The sequence below is a fragment of the Camelina sativa genome, chromosome 1, assembly GCF_030686135.1.
Source record: "Camelina sativa cultivar CO46 ecotype springtype chromosome 1, ASM3068613v1".
NCBI lineage: Eukaryota > Viridiplantae > Streptophyta > Magnoliopsida > Brassicales > Brassicaceae > Camelina > Camelina sativa.
The window spans coordinates 567,111-585,469 of NC_141880.1; the positions used below are offsets into that span (position 1 = coordinate 567,111).

General features: G+C 38.5%; 3 protein-coding genes, 1 long non-coding RNA gene and 1 pseudogene across 7 annotated transcripts; 4 read left to right on the forward strand and 1 right to left on the reverse strand.

Annotated features, from left to right (window-relative positions):
* Positions 1-3,427: 3,427 nt before the first annotated feature.
* On the reverse strand, positions 3,428-4,616 carry LOC109132901 (F-box protein At2g05970 pseudogene; annotated as a pseudogene).
* Positions 4,617-5,399: 783 nt separating this feature from the next.
* Positions 5,400-7,469, forward strand: LOC104752815 (uncharacterized). 2 transcript variants are annotated; one of them, XR_002037531.2, is made up of 3 exons: positions 5,400-5,730; positions 5,852-6,047; positions 7,006-7,469. It is a non-coding gene; the product is annotated as an uncharacterized LOC104752815 (long non-coding RNA). The 2 variants fall into 2 exon arrangements; XR_762083.3 differs by having other exon boundaries at positions 5,433-5,730; positions 5,855-6,047.
* Positions 7,470-8,876: 1,407 nt separating this feature from the next.
* LOC104753653 (uncharacterized) lies at positions 8,877-10,929 on the forward strand. 2 transcript variants are annotated; one of them, XM_087506983.1, is made up of 2 exons: positions 8,877-10,409; positions 10,679-10,929. In XM_087506983.1, exon 1 carries the CDS (start codon positions 9,082-9,084, stop codon positions 10,339-10,341), a length of 1,260 nt encoding a protein of 419 aa, XP_087363109.1. In that variant the 5' UTR covers positions 8,877-9,081; the 3' UTR covers positions 10,342-10,409; positions 10,679-10,929. The 2 variants fall into 2 exon arrangements, with proteins under 2 accessions (XP_087363109.1, XP_087363132.1); XM_087507006.1 differs by having other exon boundaries at positions 8,951-10,409; positions 10,682-10,929.
* Positions 10,930-11,130: 201 nt separating this feature from the next.
* LOC104755081 (putative galacturonosyltransferase 9) lies at positions 11,131-13,763 on the forward strand. 2 transcript variants are annotated; one of them, XM_087506900.1, is made up of 4 exons: positions 11,131-11,283; positions 11,403-11,701; positions 11,834-13,072; positions 13,180-13,763. In XM_087506900.1, the coding sequence occupies exons 2-4, from the start codon at positions 11,531-11,533 to the stop codon at positions 13,453-13,455; spliced, it is 1,686 nt and encodes a 561-aa protein (XP_087363026.1). In that variant the 5' UTR covers positions 11,131-11,283; positions 11,403-11,530; the 3' UTR covers positions 13,456-13,763. The 2 variants fall into 2 exon arrangements, with proteins under 2 accessions (XP_087363026.1, XP_087362987.1); XM_087506861.1 differs by having other exon boundaries at positions 11,150-11,283; positions 11,383-11,701.
* A 290-nt stretch (positions 13,764-14,053) lies between these two features.
* LOC104756927 (6-phosphogluconate dehydrogenase, decarboxylating 2) lies at positions 14,054-16,601 on the forward strand. The gene is made up of 2 exons (XM_087506947.1): positions 14,054-14,454; positions 14,950-16,601. The coding sequence occupies exon 2, from the start codon at positions 14,980-14,982 to the stop codon at positions 16,438-16,440; it is 1,461 nt and encodes a 486-aa protein (XP_087363073.1). The 5' UTR covers positions 14,054-14,454; positions 14,950-14,979; the 3' UTR covers positions 16,441-16,601.
* Positions 16,602-18,359: the final 1,758 nt, after the last annotated feature.

Here is an 18,359-nt window from a genome sequence, read left to right on the forward strand (position 1 = left end):
ATTGGTTACTTTGTTCGGGCCAGACCAAATACTGGCCGAACAAGACTGATATATAAAGATAACGATGGCTGATTCCCGGATCGACACTCTTGAAGCAGGGCCTGGGCAGATCACACATCCCTCTCCCCTTCGGTTTACGTTGCTTGACCAAAGCTTCAACCCTCAGGTTTCAGCCGGGGTTTTGTTTACTTACGTCAAGCTAAGGGATCTTGCATTCCCCCAAACTGACAAAGCGACGGTGGAGACCACATGGGGAGATTTCTTGGTTCCTACGCCTCTGGTTCTCATGCTCGAATCGGCATATCCCCAAGCCAGTTACCCTGCTCATTTGAATCAGTTCCTTCTGTATTTGGATTTGGTTGATACACCGCAGATCCAGGGGTCTGACAGGGCATTTCTCGAAGATTTAGAACATATGAATCTTGACCAGATAATAGAGGTGCTCCTGTTTGGAATTGATATACTGAAACGACCAGTACGGAATGGTATCTACAGGATCATCAGCAGCAAACTAGACCAGTTCGGGCAAGAGACTCTCGCACAATCTTCAGCGCGTCTAGGTTTCAATGTAGTCAATTAATGATATGCTGAAATGGTGGAAGTATTGCTTGTGTTTTTATAGACATTTCAATATTTTGCAGATGGCCATTGATTGCTAGGAATTTAATAAAATTTTTAGTATGTTTTCTGCTCAAGTGATATAGTTATTCTGCAGATATCATATTTCCAGTACTGAATTGTGGCGTCTGGATTATAAAGCTAGAACATATTCCTTGACAGTCAAGTAATAGATCCAGTTTCCAATATGTAAATGGCTTGGCTTGTAAGTAACTCTTCAGAGTTTGAGCTGATCTTTTGCATCAGCATCAACAATTCGAATAACCAAATCAAAACACAAAAAAACTATTCAGGAATCATTAAACTATCCCTAAACGCCTGAAATCTCTTCTTCTGATTGGGGGCAGATTCTCAATGAAGATTCTACACGATGAAACTACAAGAGCAGCAACAATTAGCATCCTGATAGAAATTTAGGAGTGACCAAACCATTGGGATCAGAGTGGAGGAACTGTGTTCATACCTCATCTAGCAAGCCTCTATCGGACTGGTAACCATTCCAGAATAGCAGTCCAGAAAGTGAAGGCATGTTTGGGAACAGAGCACTTGAACCGAACCGCTGGAGCCCAATTCTTCTTAGAAGCAGTAGGTCGGGAAAATCCTTAAGTCATTTTGGCTGAAAAGTTTTTCTTGAGGTTATATGTTAGTGATGGGTGAATAAAAATGTTGAAGATAGCGTCGAATTGGGGGGCTTGAGGATGAAGCCTCTCACTCACTCATTAATTTCTCAGTATCATATTCTCCTCTTAGTTTACTCTTTGAAGCCTCTCCTGAGACAAACCTGATTCATTCTCAATCTTCTTCTTCTTCTTCTCCCAAGGAGTCCCAACCAAGAATATCAGAAGATCCATTGAAGATCTTTTCCATCCTGACCGTGTTCTGATCGGTGGTCGTGAAACCCCTGAAGGGTTTAAAGCTCTCAATGCCTTGAAAGACGTTTATGCTCAGTGGGTTCCAGAAGATAGAATACTAACCACCAATCTGTGGTCCGCTGAGCTCACCAAGCTTGCTGCCAACGCCTTCTTAGCCCAAAGAATCTCATCTTTCAATGCAATGTCTGCTCTCTGTGAAGCCACTGGTGCTAACGTCTCATGAAGTGTCCTATGCTGTTCGTAAAGACTCTAGAATCGGTCCCAGGGTAGATCAGAATAGATAATCTTATGCATTACCAAAAAACTTCACAAGATTTTAGAGTAGATCAATTCTTAGAATGTTACTCACCATGCCTATAACTGTACCTATTCTTGTGATTGCTTCGTCAGGGAACATAACTTGTTCTGTTATCCACACAAACCTGTGTTCAACGCATTGTTACTGATCATACCACCTGTCATTTTGTTCTGTTGTGTTTGACTCATGATAAAGATAGAGAATGGGCCGAGAACATGGAGGTGAAGTTGATAAGCGCAGGGAAGGTATTGGAAAACAACAAGACGGTTAACGATTACCGAAGTCCAGTCTCTAATCTCGTAGGCGCTGTCACCAAAATGCACCTTATCATCCAACCTCCTGTTACTGAAAAAGGTAAAACATTCTTTAGATTCTTCTCGTTTTTTCTAGCTCCTCAAAGCGACAGCAGCCTTTACTTTAGCATCAAATTATGTTCTCGACTTGACAGAGAGATGTTACAATGTTTGAAACAGAAAAGAAGCCTAAAGCTGACCCGAAGATGAACAAATGCGTCTGTGCAGTCATGTAAGAGAGTAGCAAAATCTCAAGAGAGAGTCAGATTTCTGGTCCTTTAAGTTTGGTCCCTGATGTGGTTGTTATAGATTGTTTACTAATACAGATACGAAATTAAAAGAGTGCTGAACCATTTTTTTTTTAGAAAAGTATGAATCAGAAGCTCTTCTCTAACTTGTTGCAAAATTAAATTATGGTGTAGTAATGATTCAGATCCTCTTTAAGACACAAGAAGACTCTGTTATAGCTATATTTCTTAGTTCCTCCGCATGTGGAACCCATTTTGTCGTCTAAGAATTGTCAATTGTGAAACTAAACTAGAATATCTCCCAATCATCGGTAGAGATGATTTATTATATCGTTCTCTGTTTGCAGAGAATTGTTTGACTAAACTCGCAACAACAAATGAATAAAACAAACAACAGTATCTTTGCGTAGATTATCTCCTGATAGGCCCCAAATATTAACAAGATCACTGGCATAGTGAAGGTAAAGTTTTTGATCCTTGTGATTGTAGACAAAATCATCATAACATTTGAAGAGAGGAAAGTCGTGCCACTTGTTATCTCCTTTCTTGGTAAACACACAAGAGCGCAACATTACAACTAGGTAATCTTTGGTTTTGTTGACTATCCGAAACAAGCTCGGTCATCTTGTAGTATCTTTATCTAAAAGATTGTGTATCGGGTGGATAAATCCTCTCACCATTTAAAGGGTTGAGAATGTAGAAATCCATGAGAGAATTCACCAATAAGAGCCAGCTACCACAAGTTGTCAGACAACGGAATCTGATATTGGTTAGGAACGCAGCCTCTCGAAGCAGAGTGTCTGGTTATAAATTAAGCTCGGTATAAGAGTTCAATAATTAAACCGGTTATCACACTTGGTTTAATTGAGTTATTCAGAGTTGTTTGGTCTTTGATGTGATTGGTATTAGTATAGAATGTTCAATAACTAAACCGGTTATCACACTTGGTTTAAGTATTTGAGTTGGTCTTTTGATGTGAATGTTATAGAATGTTTATTGAATGAAAGAGACTTGAACCTTTCTCTGTTTACACTAACAATCGTAAAACCAAACTGGAAGCAAAAACAAACGAAGCATTAACTAATGCTAAAGACTCGATCAATCACTTAAACCCGGGAAGAACCATCGAGCATCAGAGAAAAGAATGGACGAGAAAACACATGGAGGCAAAGGTTCAACCTTGTGGGTTGTGAGATTGAAGACAAATATATGTTCTGGATTCTTTCTGCCACAACCCACCCCACTATAGTAGATTGAGTTTCTCTTGACCCCTGGGATGTCTTTGGCCACAACAGTGATACCCATGTCAAAGATCAGTGCCTCATCGCCCAAGGAATTCGTTCTACCCCACTTGTCGGTACGACCTCGCGTCTTAAATGCTAAAGAGCCATCTTTTGGATCGCTGCATTACACTAGATACCTTGAGAACTTGTCCCGATACCGTGGTTGCAATGTTTACCCAGCCGGCGTCGTCATCAGTCTCTCGTATATATGCATCCTCATCTTCTATCCACTGTAACCGGTTCTCTCGCGTCCTAACAGGGAGGAACTCACCATAATGAAAGCCAATTGGGTTAGAATACTTGGCTTCATAAACTCTTTGTGGATGATCTTCACGGAAAGACCAGATACTGACAGCATCACCGTTACGGTAGACGTAGAGCTTTTGAGCCTTGTGATTGTAGACCATGTGTTCATCCGGTTCGGCCCATCCTATGTTAATGATCATCCGTCGCCACGTGTTATTCCCTTTCCTTGTATAGACCATAAACGTCTCACTCATCGACCACACAACTAGGTAATCTTTGGTTTTCTCATCTACCCAGAGACAAGCTAGGCTGCTTGTTTTCAAGCTTGGTCTAGCATGAAAAGGCACAACAGACTCTGAAACTGGTAGATCAATCCTCTCACCACTCAAGGGATTCAGAGTGTTGAGGTTCCACGTAGGGTCCATCATCAAGAGCCAGCTGCCATAAGTGGCCAGACAGCAACTCCGCACAAAGTCAACACCGAGATCTCTCGTTTTGTAAACTCTGTCTCTATCGTCTGGAATGTACAACACGCAACTCCCGTTGTTGTTGTTGTTGTTGTCGTCGTCGCAAGGGAAGAGGATCAGCCATGGAATCTGGTTTCGTTTAGGGACGCAGCCTCTCGAAGCAGAGTGCCAAGAGGAACAAACAGATTTAGCTCGATTAAGATCTGTGAAACTCAGACGTCCCAAGACACATCGCAGCAGATCCGGACAAAGCTCCGACCACTTAACTTGCTTCTTCTTGCTTTTCCTCATTGTTCCCAAAAAAATTTGTTCAACACAAAAGAAAAATTCACAGAGGAAGTTTTGCCTTTATAGTTTTTGATGATATCATCGGATTTCAATAAAGCCAATCTCTTCGGACAAAAAAATCAAAAAATAATTGATATCTTTTTCTAAATCATTATTTTAAATATTTTGGTAAAATTTTACGTTTATTTTTGTTATTTTAAATCTTTTGGTAAAATCGTTTTTTTTCTTTTAATTTAGCACAAAAAACTAGTTTTAGTGTCAAATTTATACCACATGAAATCATTGTCAAACCAAAAGAAATCTTACGTACTAGATACCTAAACTCGGTTTGTTTTTTAACGTTTCTAAAATTCTAACACTTAATTTTTTTTTTAATTATCTAAAACGAATTGATATGTTCTTATAAATCATTAACTGAATAGTGAGTAATTTCTGAATTTAAGGGCTAGTCATGATTTGAATGATCAATGGATAAAATAACAATTTTATTTACTTGATGAGGAGAAAAATAACAATGTATTGTATTCTTATTTTACCGACTACCAATGCTACATCACGAGTCACGAATCACGAATCACGAATCACGATATAATTTCTTTAAAGAATATTGTTAAATTTTATTTATAAAAAGCTATGGTTTGTTAACTTGATATCTTTTGATATATTTTATAAAACATTAGTTGAATAATGAGTAAATTACTGCATCTAAGAGCATGATTATCCCACATCCTGTGGGATGTCTTTTACTTGTTTAATAATATAATAATAATAAAAAGTTTTAATCTTATATTTTATGAGACACAGATCTCTGCCCAGATCAATTTATATCCTCACGGACCCTCTACGTGTCATTAGTTTATTGGTTAAGTGTTGTTTTGTTTTGTTTTTTTATCTTTTCTTTCTTTTCTTCTCATTCTGTTTACAAAATCAAAACAGAGAAACACGAAATCAAAACAAAGAAACACGAAATAAAAACGATCGAAGTTCTGATCGGTTTCCAGAAACAATAGATCTTGCCTCGTCGTCTTCTTCTTCCTGAGACGTTATGGAGATCGGTTGATGAATACACTGGAGAAAGAGATCTCGCCTCCTCGTCTTCTTCTTTGATTCGATCCAAGTGTTCTACTTTTCTCTTTTTATATTCTACGACTTGAATCCGAAAGTTTTGATCTTTTTTTTTTAATTGAAAGCAGAACTTGTTGTATAGGAGATGACTCATCTGTGTGTGATGTTTTTAGCAGGTCAAGTCTTTGTTTGGTTATGCTAAATCCAGCACCCCGGTCAGTGTATCGAAGAATTGTACCAATCTCAATGTTGCTTGCGGAAGTGCATAGCCTTCCCCACAAAGCTCACCTGGGTCTCCCCGTTTCTCCAGGCAAAAGGCTAGCCCCTCTTCTCTACAATCTCCAACCAAATCGTCAACTCATTCCTCAGGTTTGATTTCTATATCCAACTGCTCCTCTTATGAGAGGGAACTACCTTTGCTTGATAGTTGATATCTTGATTAATTTGTTTTTAATATGGTCAAATAATTGTTGAGACTAGATTGTAATAGCTTTCTAAGTAGATGCAGAACCATGATAACTTATGTAATAGAAACTACTTTCTTCTTCAAGTCGAGCTTAACATGAAACGAAGTTGCGGGTTTAGTATGATAGTATGGAAGTTGACATTGATTTCTTGTTTGATTTTTAGTATTGTAGAATGGTAGTAAGCTGTTTGATATCCGATTGATTGTTGATATTGATGTCTTGTTATAAGTCTTGTTTGTAGAATAAAAAGGTATTGATTTATTTATTGTTATGTTTTAAGTCTTGCTTTGTTGTTGACATTGATATTGTGTTGTGTCTTGTTTGATTTATTTGAGCTTAACATGAGTCTCTCTGTTTTAAGAAGTTCTTATCTCTCTCTCTTTGTTATTGTGTTGTGTCTTGTTATAAATCAATTTTATAAGCTCAAATCCTATGTTTCATGTTTGTTATTGTGTTGTGTCATGTTATAAATCAATTTTGGAGTTAAGAGTTTGTTTGTTTATTTTACGTGTCATGAGCCATTTTCATAGTGTTGTTATTGTGTTAATGTTATTGTGTTGTGTCTTGTTTGGTTTGTTATTGTGTTAATGCTATTGTGTTGTGTCTTGTTTGGTTCTGCTATTGTGTTGTGTCTTGTTTGGTTTGTTACAGTGTTGTGTCTTGTTTGGTTCTGCTATTGTGTTAATGCTATTGTGTTGTGTCTTGTTTGGTTTGTTACTGTGTTGTGTCTTGTTTGGTTATGCTATTGTGTTAAGTCTTGTTTGAAGTCTTGCTCTTAATCTGAACTGCTTGAATTTGATCTGAACAATTTAAATCATATAGTGATTTTGCATTTTGATCTTTTTGACAATTCTTGGCAGGAACATGGAAAGGATGAGGTTGAGTATTTCAGACTTTGTGATCTTTAGGACTGTTACGATGAGCTGAGTGCAGTACTACATCCCGTATCTATCAGCCATCCAAATCAAACCGACTTGATTTCCAGAATGTTGTCTCTGAACTTTGGCACACCACAACAAAAGTCCCTCATCTGTGAAGTATGTGATATGTAGTCTTTATGCGGCTTCAGCAACACCCGGTTAGGTCGGCACAACACAACAAAAGTTCTTCGTCCGTGAACACAAAAGTTCTTCGTCCGTGAACCTTTTCAGTTTTGCTAATTTGTTTTCTTCTACCCACTTGTGAATCGGCTACTCCTATCTACTTGTTGTTCAATAAACTTGTATATATAGCAAATGAGACTCGGCTACTCTTGAATGTAAAAACTCTCAAGTTTCAAAACTATTCTGCTCCCAATAACGTTGCAAACAATCTCTCTTCCAAATCCTTTCTAAAACAGCTACAATCTTTTTTTATCATCAAACAGCTACATTATTTTTTTTCATCAATTAGATTTTTCTAAGAACATGTCATCTGCAGATTTAGATGATGAGGTTGATGAATTTTTTGATGAACACTTTGATAATCTATTTCAAGATTGCATAGATGATTATGGCAATAATCTATTTATCATCAAATATACTTTAAACACATTTTTAATAAAAAAAATTAGACACCCTAGGATGACTAATAGGAAGACAAAAATTAAAAACAAGGATGAGAAAAGATTTGTATTATTTTTACTATTATTAAAATATAGAGACCCTCAATTGAAGATGTGGGATAATTATGCTCTACGGACTATTTACACATTACTTAAAACTTGTTATTTTGTAAATTAGATGATTAATCCTTTTCTATAAGATTTAATGTTATACATTTCTTTTGTTAAATATTATATATTTTCTTTTCAAATCAGCGACGGTAAGCTTTCTCGTTTTCAAGTTTTTTATTCATTTCGAGAATTTGTACTCCATGTTAGACTGTATCTCGTCTCTGGAATTAAATGTGGGTTTGTGTTTTTTTGTTACATGGACTTCAAATTTAACGTGTTTTTTTGGATTGTTTTTGTGTGAATGTGGTTGCCTTCCGCTTTTGCTTGATCTTGTTGCTTGACCCAACTAATCTTGTTCAGTTTAAAAAAGAATTAAAATAATTAGTAAATGCTATTAATGTATAAAAAAATAAATACATGTTAATTTGTGCAAGTAATTAATTTTGAGATATGTTTTTTTAAATGATCAATATAAAATACATGAATATATATTTTTTTGGTTAATACAAGTACGTATATGCGTAATGGACTAAATATATTAGATTTAAGTAAACTATGTGGGCTTTGTATTACCTAAATTCATCTAAACAAAGTGTACACATAGTACACATATATAGCTAGTTACAAATTACTTAAAAGTTTTTATTTTGTAAATTAGATGATTAATTCTTTTGTAAAATATAATATACATAAGATTTAAAGTTATACATTTATTTTGTTAAACATTATATATTCCTTTTGTTTTTACTGCACCAAAATCCAAAATATTAATTTAAATATTATCATGAATTTAGGGGCAAGTCATGAATTACTTCTAACTATTTATTTTGAAAACAAAAAAAGTTATTAAATATATCTATTACAATTATTGTTTTTATATCACAAAATCCTCATACGAAACAAACATCAAGCTCATCCTACTAATATTAGGATATTGAAGAAAACGAAGATTTTTTTTGTAAAACTTATTTTGCCTTAATTTTCTGGACAATCTCAATGGTTATCATATTTTAAATTTAATTAGTTCTCTTTTCTATACTTACGCCAAAAAAACATAGTCAACAAAGTTGTTGTAGTATAGTGGTAAGTATTCCTGCCTGTCACCGGGTTCGATCTCCGGCAACGGCGTAAACCTTTTTATTACGTCAAAACTTTATCTTATGTAGTTTATGTGACATAATACACGTCATCATATTATATCCTTTGTCGTCTGTAAGAATGCATACGATTTTCCCTCTTGCATTTTTTTCTGTTTTGTACTTTTTTTCTCTGAAACACAACAATGGCGTCGACGAAGCCCGGTCCCGCAATCAACCTTGAAGAAGATGCGGAAGGCGACAGTGTAGCCGTAGACGATTCGATTTTCATACCGGAGGCTACGAGCTTGCTCGTTTGTTACTCTCCGTTCGACGACAGCGACATCGATTGCAATCCTTATTTCCCTTTCTCAGGACTAATTTCAGATTCTGGATCAGGTTCTTACTCGGATTCAGAACCCGATCCGTACATATGTCCCATCGATTTCTTCGATCGAGAGTCTTCCGAGGTTGAGGCGTCTGAGTACTTGGAATCGGAAGGGCTGACCTCCGGTGATTTCAATATTTGGGGATTTTATGATCCTAAGGAAGACGAAGATGAGATAGTTTTGGGAACTAGATGTTTATTTGGATCCGGTTCAGGATCCGTGTCGGATCAGCAACCGGGTGAGCAAGGGCTTCGAGTGACCGGTATCGATTCGGATTCCGATTATGACGATGACGTGTTTGGTTACACCTCAGAGGATAGTGGGAATAGAGCAAATGATTCGGGTCGGGTCGAGGTTGGTACGGGTCTCCCTCCTGTGTGGGATGATGTCTTCGGAGAGGAAACCGTCTTGGCTGATGAAGAATGGGAGGAAGTGCAGAACGCCATTAACTGGACGGTTAGGGCGTTTGGTAGACCTGAAGAAGAAGAAGAAGAAGAAGAAGAAGAAGGGGAAGATGAATTGTCTTCAGTATCAAGGGATGATGATGATGAAGAGCAGGAACTTGACTGGCAGGTTTTGTTAACTGTTAACAATGTTGTTAATTATATCGAACAAGCTGAAGGAATCTTGATAAACCCTGATGATATCGATCCGAGTTATTACCTGTATCTAGCTAGTTTGGATGAATATGATGAAAACCATAGTGGGCATTATGATGCTGATGCTATTCTTGGGCAAATGTTTGATAACGAGGCTGGAATCTGGGGAAATCCTCCAGCAGCCAAAAGTGTAATTGAGGATCTTCCAGTTGTGGAACTTACAGTGGAAGAATTAAACAAAGGGAACAATGTTTGTGCGGTGTGTAAAGATGAAATTGTAGTGGAGGAGAAAGTGAGGAGGCTTCCTTGTAGTCATTTCTATCATGGAGACTGTATTATGCCTTGGTTGGGGATAAGGAATACTTGCCCGGTTTGTCGGTATGAGCTGCCTACTGATGATCTTGAGTATGAAAGGCATAAGAGCTCACAAAGGAGCGATGCCGGTTTGGCAAGGAACTTACCCGGTAGACATAGTTAATTGAATTTGAAGTATTTGTTGTTCATGTTAATTAGCCAGGCAAGATCCTTAAACCACTTTCTTTTATGGTAAGCACTTACCGTGAATGTGATAGTGAAGTATCTGTTGTTCATGTTGTAAATGTAAATATTCGTATTTTGTGAAATAAATCATGTTAAACTTGGAACACATATGTTGCAAGTGTTTTCTGAAGTTAATCCTCTTCATAGTTGTAGTCATTGATCTGGATAAATCAGTACTATAAAAGTTACCCTTTTGTAATGGCTTCGATTAATTTATACACCTCTGCGATGCTTAATTGTTCTCTCAGTGAAACTTATGTTTGTATTTCTTGCAGCAGGACTCCAGCGTTTCTCACAGATTCGATGGAGTTTGTAAAAGTAATAAAAGTCTTATGTACGCCCTGTCGCACTGGTATGTTAATGCTGTGCTATATGTTTGATTTGATTGTTAGTTTTTTTTTTTTGTTTTTCCCCTATATAATTTTAGATAACAAATCGGCTGTAATCTGTATATGACTGTACTGTATATAGTCTCTTGTCAACCCGACAAAATGTTGAAACAGGTTCATCTTTTTGTTTTAAACAAGTCGGAGACTCTTGTCGTCGGTGAGACTTGCTCTTTATTGAGAAAAACACTGAACATCGTGATGTTTATGAGAACTACGTGCCGTTTGTCGTATATTTGAATAAGGCCTCATATGTCATGGCCCAAATATCAGCCTGTTATACTAAAGCCCATCTAATAAGAAAAAGAGAGAATAACGGGTGTGAGACATAAAATAAATGAAAATAAAAGGTGTGAATGTGAAATTAAAAGAAGATTTTGGTTTGTCAATTGATCGCATCGCACCGACGTGGAAAGCTGTGGTCTCCTCACTCGTCGCGTCAGTAGTCGTCACCATCCTCTCTCCATTACATAATTTTGTAATTAATTATACAAGTTAGTTACCACTGCACTAAATTTATTGTTTATTTGGTAAAGATTATATGATTAAATGTATTAACGTGTTATTTTCTTCACTAAAATTAAATGTTTGAGATCTATCCGTCACACTCCAGAGGTTGTGTTAACTCAGTCATCTGTCTCTCTGGGACAAAGCAAAAGAAGAACCTCACCGACGAATCGAAAATTTCCCGATCTGAAAAACAACTGACCTGTAAAAGGTGAAGTGTATCGGTTTTATAAAATGGCGGTGGCCTTCCGTGGAGGCCGAGGCGGTGTCGGATCCGGCCAATCTACCGTACTTCGTAGTTTCTTCTCTTACCGGATCTTTATCTCCGCTTTGTTCTCTTTCCTCTTCCTCGCCACTTTCTCCGTCGTTCTCAACTCTTCTCGTCATCAACCTCCTCAGGATCATGTACGCATCTCCAATCTCTTTATTAGCTCCTTTGATTCATCTTGTTTTATATGCTTTTTTGATCGATTTTGCAATTATGAATCGGTTCTTTTGAATCATATCTGAGCTTCTTCTTCGTATTTGTTGTTTTAGACATTGCCGAGTATGGGAAACGCATATATGCAGAGGACGTTTTTGGCTTTACAATCGGATCCATTAAAAACGAGGTTGGATCTGATACACAAGCAAGCCACTGATCATCTCACACTTGTCAATGCTTATGCTGCTTACGCTAGGAAGCTTAAGCTTGATGCTTCCAAGCAGCTTAAGCTCTTCGAAGATTTGGCTATCAACTTCTCTGATTTGCAGTCGAAGCCTGGTTTGAAATCTTCTGTCTCTGACAACAGCAATGCTCTTGAGGAGGATACGTTTAGGGTGCTTGAGAAAGAAGTGAAAGATAAGGTGAAGACAGCTAGGATGATGATCGTTGAGTCTAAAGAGAGTTATGATACACAGCTTAAGATCCAGAAGTTGAAAGACACAATCTTTGCTGTTCAAGAACAGTTGACTAAAGCAAAGAAAAATGGTGCTGTCGCAAGCTTGATTTCAGCCAAGTCTGTCCCTAAAAGTCTTCATTGCTTGGCCATGAGGCTTGTAGGAGAGAGGATCTCAAATCCTGAGAAGTACAAGGATGCTCCACCTGACCCAGCCGCAGAGGATCCAACTCTTTACCACTATGCGATTTTCTCTGACAATGTGATTGCTGTCTCTGTTGTGGTGAGATCTGTTGTGATGAATGCCGAGGAGCCATGGAAGCATGTCTTCCATGTGGTCACTGACCGAATGAATCTTGCAGCCATGAAGGTCTGGTTTAAGATGCGTCCTTTGGACCGTGGTGCTCATATTGAGATCAAATCCGTGGAGGATTTCAAGTTCTTGAACTCTTCATATGCACCGGTCTTGAGGCAGCTCGAGTCTGCCAAGTTGCAGAAGTTTTACTTCGAGAACCAAGCTGAGAACGCAACTAAAGATTCCCATAACCTCAAGTTCAAGAACCCGAAATATCTCTCGATGTTGAACCATCTCAGGTTTTACTTACCAGAGATGTATTCGAAGCTGAATAAGGTTTTGTTCTTGGACGATGATGTTGTGGTGCAGAAAGACGTGACTGGTTTATGGAAAATCAACTTGGATGGCAAGGTGAATGGAGCTGTTGAGACATGCTTTGGCTCTTTCCATCGGTATGGTCAATACTTAAACTTCACTCATCCTTTGATCAAAGAGAGCTTTAACCCCAATGCTTGTGCTTGGGCCTTTGGAATGAATATATTCGATCTCAATGCCTGGAGGCGCGAGAAATGCACTGATCAATATCATTACTGGCAGAACTTGGTAAGTCCACCATGCTTAGTGTTATAATGTATGGTTCTTTCTTAGTAACTTAGACATATCAAAGCTCCTGATGTGCGCTTACATCCTGTTGTTTTTTTTCCGAGCAGAATGAAGACAGAACTCTATGGAAATTGGGAACTCTCCCTCCGGGATTGATCACATTCTATTCAAAGACGAAATCATTGGACAAATCATGGCATGTGCTTGGGTTAGGGTACAACCCGGGAGTGAGCATGGACGAGATCAGAAACGCAGCAGTGATCCATTACAATGGAAACATGAAACCATGGCTTGACATTGCAATGAACCAATATAAGTCTCTCTGGACGAAATATGTGGATAACGAAATGGAGTTTGTGCAGATGTGCAATTTTGGTCTCTAAAGAGAGCGATGGAAAGAAAAAAACCAAACCAAAACCCCGAGAGAGGAAAAAAATGCGGAGAAGAGGTAAATTTCGGATCGATTTGTTTCTGTCTTTAAGGGAAATTCTTTAACTGATACGTTTATCTTTTATATAGGGTTACAAAGTATTTTGCTTGTTCCTTTTTTTGGTCATAGCTTTGGTCTTTATTTAAATTATGTAAACTCATCACAGCAATATGTTCTCCAACTCTAAGCTACAATGTCTGTCTTTGTTGTCTTTATTTCATACTAAGAATCATCAAGAAATTCAAATATGCCCTCCTAAAAGGTTTATTCTTCCCTTTCTAGAATGTTCTCGCTCATAATATATATACATATATATAGGTTTGAACACAGAAGTGTGTGGCTTAAACTTGGCGGTTGAGTTATAATGTCAAAGGATTGTGTTTGGTGATGAATTAGGATTTTGTTGGAGTGAAAATGCTTCTGAATTTGTTTCTTGGTTCTAATGCAAAACGCGGTTTAAATTTGTCAAAATACTTGACAAACAGAATGATGTAAAAAGCGAACCTAGAAACATGGACGTAATATTTCTCCAGAAATGGTTTGTAAATAATGTACATTCAAAACAAAGAGTTATATTATGAGTTGTAAATGAACAGAGAATGAGGACAGAAGAATAAAAAATTGCATAGTTTTATGTGAAGAAGATCCAATAGAAAACGAACGACTATCTCTACACTACCACGAAGTCACCAACCCACCCTTTTCTTACCTAACGCAGAGTGGCCAATTTTGACAATACTTTAAAAAAACGAGAAAGAGAATAATATAATTTATTAAGTAATGGTGCGAATCAGACCGTTCATTTGCTATATAGCAATCTGATACTCATCTCAACAATTTTTACTTACCCTTCCTTCTTCTTCTTCTTCTTCTGCTTTCTCAGATCTTTTCCTCTTTATTTTGTTTTCTTGGACAAATCTCAAAATCCATCTCTGAAGAAAAAGTTAAACAGGTTTGTTTCTCCGATCATACTCACTTTCTCGTTTTTCCCAATCATTTTTGTTTTGGCCATCTGATATCCTCCAATCGCTTTTCGATATTAATGATGTACTCTACGAATATTTCGGAAAAAAAAAAAAAGTGATTTGTGTAATCCAGCAATTTTTGGTGTCACGATCTAGTATTTTAATTGAAAATTCTCATTGTTATTATGTTGTTTAGATCGCTATTTTGGGTCTAAAGGGTAATCGACTCTTTGCTGTTGGGGTGTGTTGTTGTGTATGCTACGATGATCGATCGTAACAAATATGAGATTTGTCATATGTTAATTTATTGATTCCTGTGTTCTAACATCTTGGAGATTTTATAACTGGGTTTATTTTAGATCGATCATGCAATGGAGCTGTTTGTTTTATATACATCATCCCCACTTGACGCAAAGTTTAGCTTTTTATTTCATCTTTCTTAGATTTGAGATTTGTAAAAGGTGTTTATTATTTTTTGGCAGAGAGAAGAAGACCAAGCAAAAAAAAAAATCATGGCTGTTCAACCTACAAGAATAGGTCTTGCTGGACTGGCTGTGATGGGTCAGAACTTGGCTCTCAACATTGCTGAGAAAGGCTTCCCAATCTCTGTCTACAACAGAACAACTTCCAAAGTTGATGAGACCGTCGAACGTGCCAAAAAGGAAGGCAACCTTCCTCTTTACGGCTTCCATGACCCTGAGTCTTTTGTCAAATCGATTCAGAAGCCACGTGTTATTATCATGCTTGTTAAGGCTGGTGCTCCTGTTGACCAGACAATCAAGACCCTCTCTGCTTATTTGGAAAAGGGTGATTGCATTGTGGATGGTGGTAATGAATGGTATGAGAACACTGAGAGGAGAGAAAAAGCCGTGGCTGAGAACGGTTTCCTCTACCTTGGAATGGGAGTTTCTGGTGGTGAAGAAGGTGCTCGTAATGGGCCATCTATGATGCCTGGAGGCTCTCTTGAAGCCTACAAGAATATTGAAGACATTGTTCTCAAGGTTGCTGCTCAGGTTAGGGATAGTGGTCCCTGTGTGACTTACATCGGTAAGGGCGGGTCTGGAAACTTTGTCAAAATGGTCCACAATGGGATCGAGTACGGTGATATGCAGCTGATCGCAGAAGCTTATGACGTCTTGAAGTCTGTTGGTAAATTATCGAATGAGGAGCTTCACAGTGTCTTCACTGACTGGAACAAAGGTGAGCTTGAGAGTTTCTTGATAGAGATCACAGCGGACATTTTCGGGATCAAGGACGATAAGGGAGATGGGCATTTGGTTGACAAGGTTTTGGACAAAACCGGCATGAAAGGTACAGGAAAATGGACTGTGCAGCAAGCAGCTGAGCTATCTGTCCCTGCTCCCACCATTGAATCCTCTCTTGATGCGAGGTTCCTCAGCGGGCTAAAGGATGAACGTGTGCAAGCAGCTAAAGTCTTCAAGGCAGGTGGGTTTGGTGATATCTTGACTGATCAAACCGTTGACAAGAAACAGCTAATCGATGACGTGAGGAAGGCTCTTTACGCATCCAAAATCTGCAGTTACGCACAAGGCATGAACCTGATCCGTGCCAAGAGCATGGAAAAGGGGTGGGGATTGAAGCTAGGTGAGTTAGCTAGAATTTGGAAAGGAGGCTGCATCATTAGAGCAATCTTCTTAGACAGGATCAAGCAAGCTTATGACAGGAACGCAGAGCTGGCTAACCTATTGGTTGATCCTGAATTTGCGAAAGAGATCATCGAGAGACAGTCCGCTTGGAGAAGAGTCGTATGCTTAGCAATCAACTCAGGTATCAGCACGCCGGGTATGTCTGCGAGTCTCGCCTACTTTGATTCTTACAGGAGAGAGAGATTGCCGGCAAATCTTGTGCAAGCACAGAGAGATTACTTTGGTGCTCATACATATGAAAGGACTGATGTGGAAGGATCTTTCCACACCGAGTGGTTCAAGATTGCAAGACAATCCAAGATCTGAGAATCTCTCTCTCTCTCTCCTCTTGTATTCTTCTTCTTCTTCTTCTTCTTCATCTCCTTCAATAATAATTTTCACACAGGATGTTTCCTTCCCTTCCCTCAATGTGTGACATATATACTGTTGGCTTATTTTTATGATGATTGTAGAACTGAGTTTTCTAATCTTCTGTGTTCTTCCATTTTCTTTATAAAATTATAAACTGAGATCTTAATTTGGTTATAATTTTTCCTTTTTAATGTTTATTAGATGGGCTTAGCTAGTTATATTTTCGGCCCATATAATTAATTACATACAAATATGATTTCCTTTTTTTGTTTTTCCTATTTCACAACAACGCAAAGTAAAGTAAATAGGAATTGCCTTTTCTGATTGTTATTAGTGTTTAATGTTTATAAATACTCTCATCGTCTCCTTCCCCTGACAAATCAAATCAGAGAGACTCACTCTTCTCTTCTTCATCACCCAAAAAAATAGTTCAGAGAGAGAAAAGAGAGCGTTTCAATGTTGGCGACGAGAGAGCGGTAGCGAAGAGAGAGCAGACATATTTCAGTCTCAACAGGTGAGCGTTTCGTTACACTGTCGCGGGTGTTTTTGTTACAATTTAGATGAGAATCAATTGCGACTGAGATTTTTGGTTGTATGATGTTTCTCTTGTAGGTATGGAGAATTAGGGTTTCTGTGTTAAGGTCGAACCCTCAACTTGATTTTGAAAAGAAGAAATAAGAGGGAGACAGAGATAATGCGCCTGTCGGCGGAGAGTAAGGTAAGAAGAGGATAGAAGTTTATGATTATTAATGTTATCTCTACAAAACCATAGGCTTGTTCTTTAAATACAACTTCCCTTATTAGGGTTCTTTTATGAAACGACCACGCATTGGTACATACACACAATGCTTCTTTTATTCAATTCTCTAACCTTCTACTGGATTCCACGGTTTAGAACTCTTAGCCACTTTTGGTCTTTCCCAACTGCCTTGCTCTTCTTCCTTTAGTTCTTAGCTTCCTCTTCACAAAAGCTATTGGCACTCTTAGCCTATCAATACTCCCCCGCAGAAGACTGATCTTGTCCTCAAGATCAAAGTGTGGAAACTGCTCCATCAAACTTGTGAGTGATTCCCAAGTCGATTCCGTAGAGGGCAATCCTTTCCACTGCACTAACACCTCCGTTGCTGTTCCCTGAACTGACCTGCGGATGTCAAGCAGAGTCTCCGGTTCTGTAGCCCATTCGAGGTCCGGGGTGAGTATCGGAGGTAATGCCTGAGCTTGATACGGAGTCGGTACTGCTGACTTGAGCTGGGACACGTGAAAAACCGGATGGATATTGCTATGAGCCGGAAGCTCGAGTTTGTACGCTACTCGACCAATCTTCTGCAGAATCTGATAAGGTCCGAAAAATCTCTGGGCCAATTTCTCATTCTTCCTCTGCGCCACCGAGCTTTGCCTGTACGGTCTCAGCTTGAGATAAACCCAGTCACCCACTGCCAGCTCTAACTGCCTCCGATGCTTATTGGCCTCCTTCTGCATTCGATATTGAGCCAGTTCCATATTTTCCCGCAATTCCACCAAAAGGCTATCCCGATCTGTCAATAACTCTTCGACCATTGCATTCAGTGTAGGAGTGTCACCATAACGCAACAGTTTTGGAGGATCACGACCATAAACGGCATAGAAGGGAGTGTTCTGTATTGCGGAGTGGAACGACGTGTTGTACTAGAACTCTGCCCATGGTAACCATTGCGCCCAACCAGTCGGTCTTCTACTTGTGAAACAGCGAAGATAGGTCTCTAAGCATCTGTTTACCACTTCTGTTTGGCCATCTGATTGAGGGTGATAAGCAGTATTGCGGTTCAGAGTTGCTCCCTGTAGTTTGAACAGTTCTGTCCAGAAATTACTGAGAAAGATTCGATCTCTGTCCGAGA

What these genes read in the sequence shown, in the direction of transcription:
- LOC104753653 (XM_087506983.1), top strand. Translation starts at nt 9,082, where the DNA reads ATGGCGTCGACGAAGCCCGGTCCCGCAATCAACCTTGAAGAAGATGCG.
- LOC104755081 (XM_087506900.1), top strand. Translation starts at nt 11,531, where the DNA reads ATGGCGGTGGCCTTCCGTGGAGGCCGAGGCGGTGTCGGATCCGGCCAA. An exon ending in ATCAACCTCCTCAGGATCAT is followed by an intron (nt 11,702 to 11,833) that starts GTACGCATCTCC and finishes TTGTTGTTTTAG; the next exon opens with ACATTGCCGAGTATGGGAAA. An exon ending in ATCATTACTGGCAGAACTTG is followed by an intron (nt 13,073 to 13,179) that starts GTAAGTCCACCA and finishes TTTTCCGAGCAG; the next exon opens with AATGAAGACAGAACTCTATG.
- LOC104756927 (XM_087506947.1), top strand. Translation starts at nt 14,980, where the DNA reads ATGGCTGTTCAACCTACAAGAATAGGTCTTGCTGGACTGGCTGTGATG.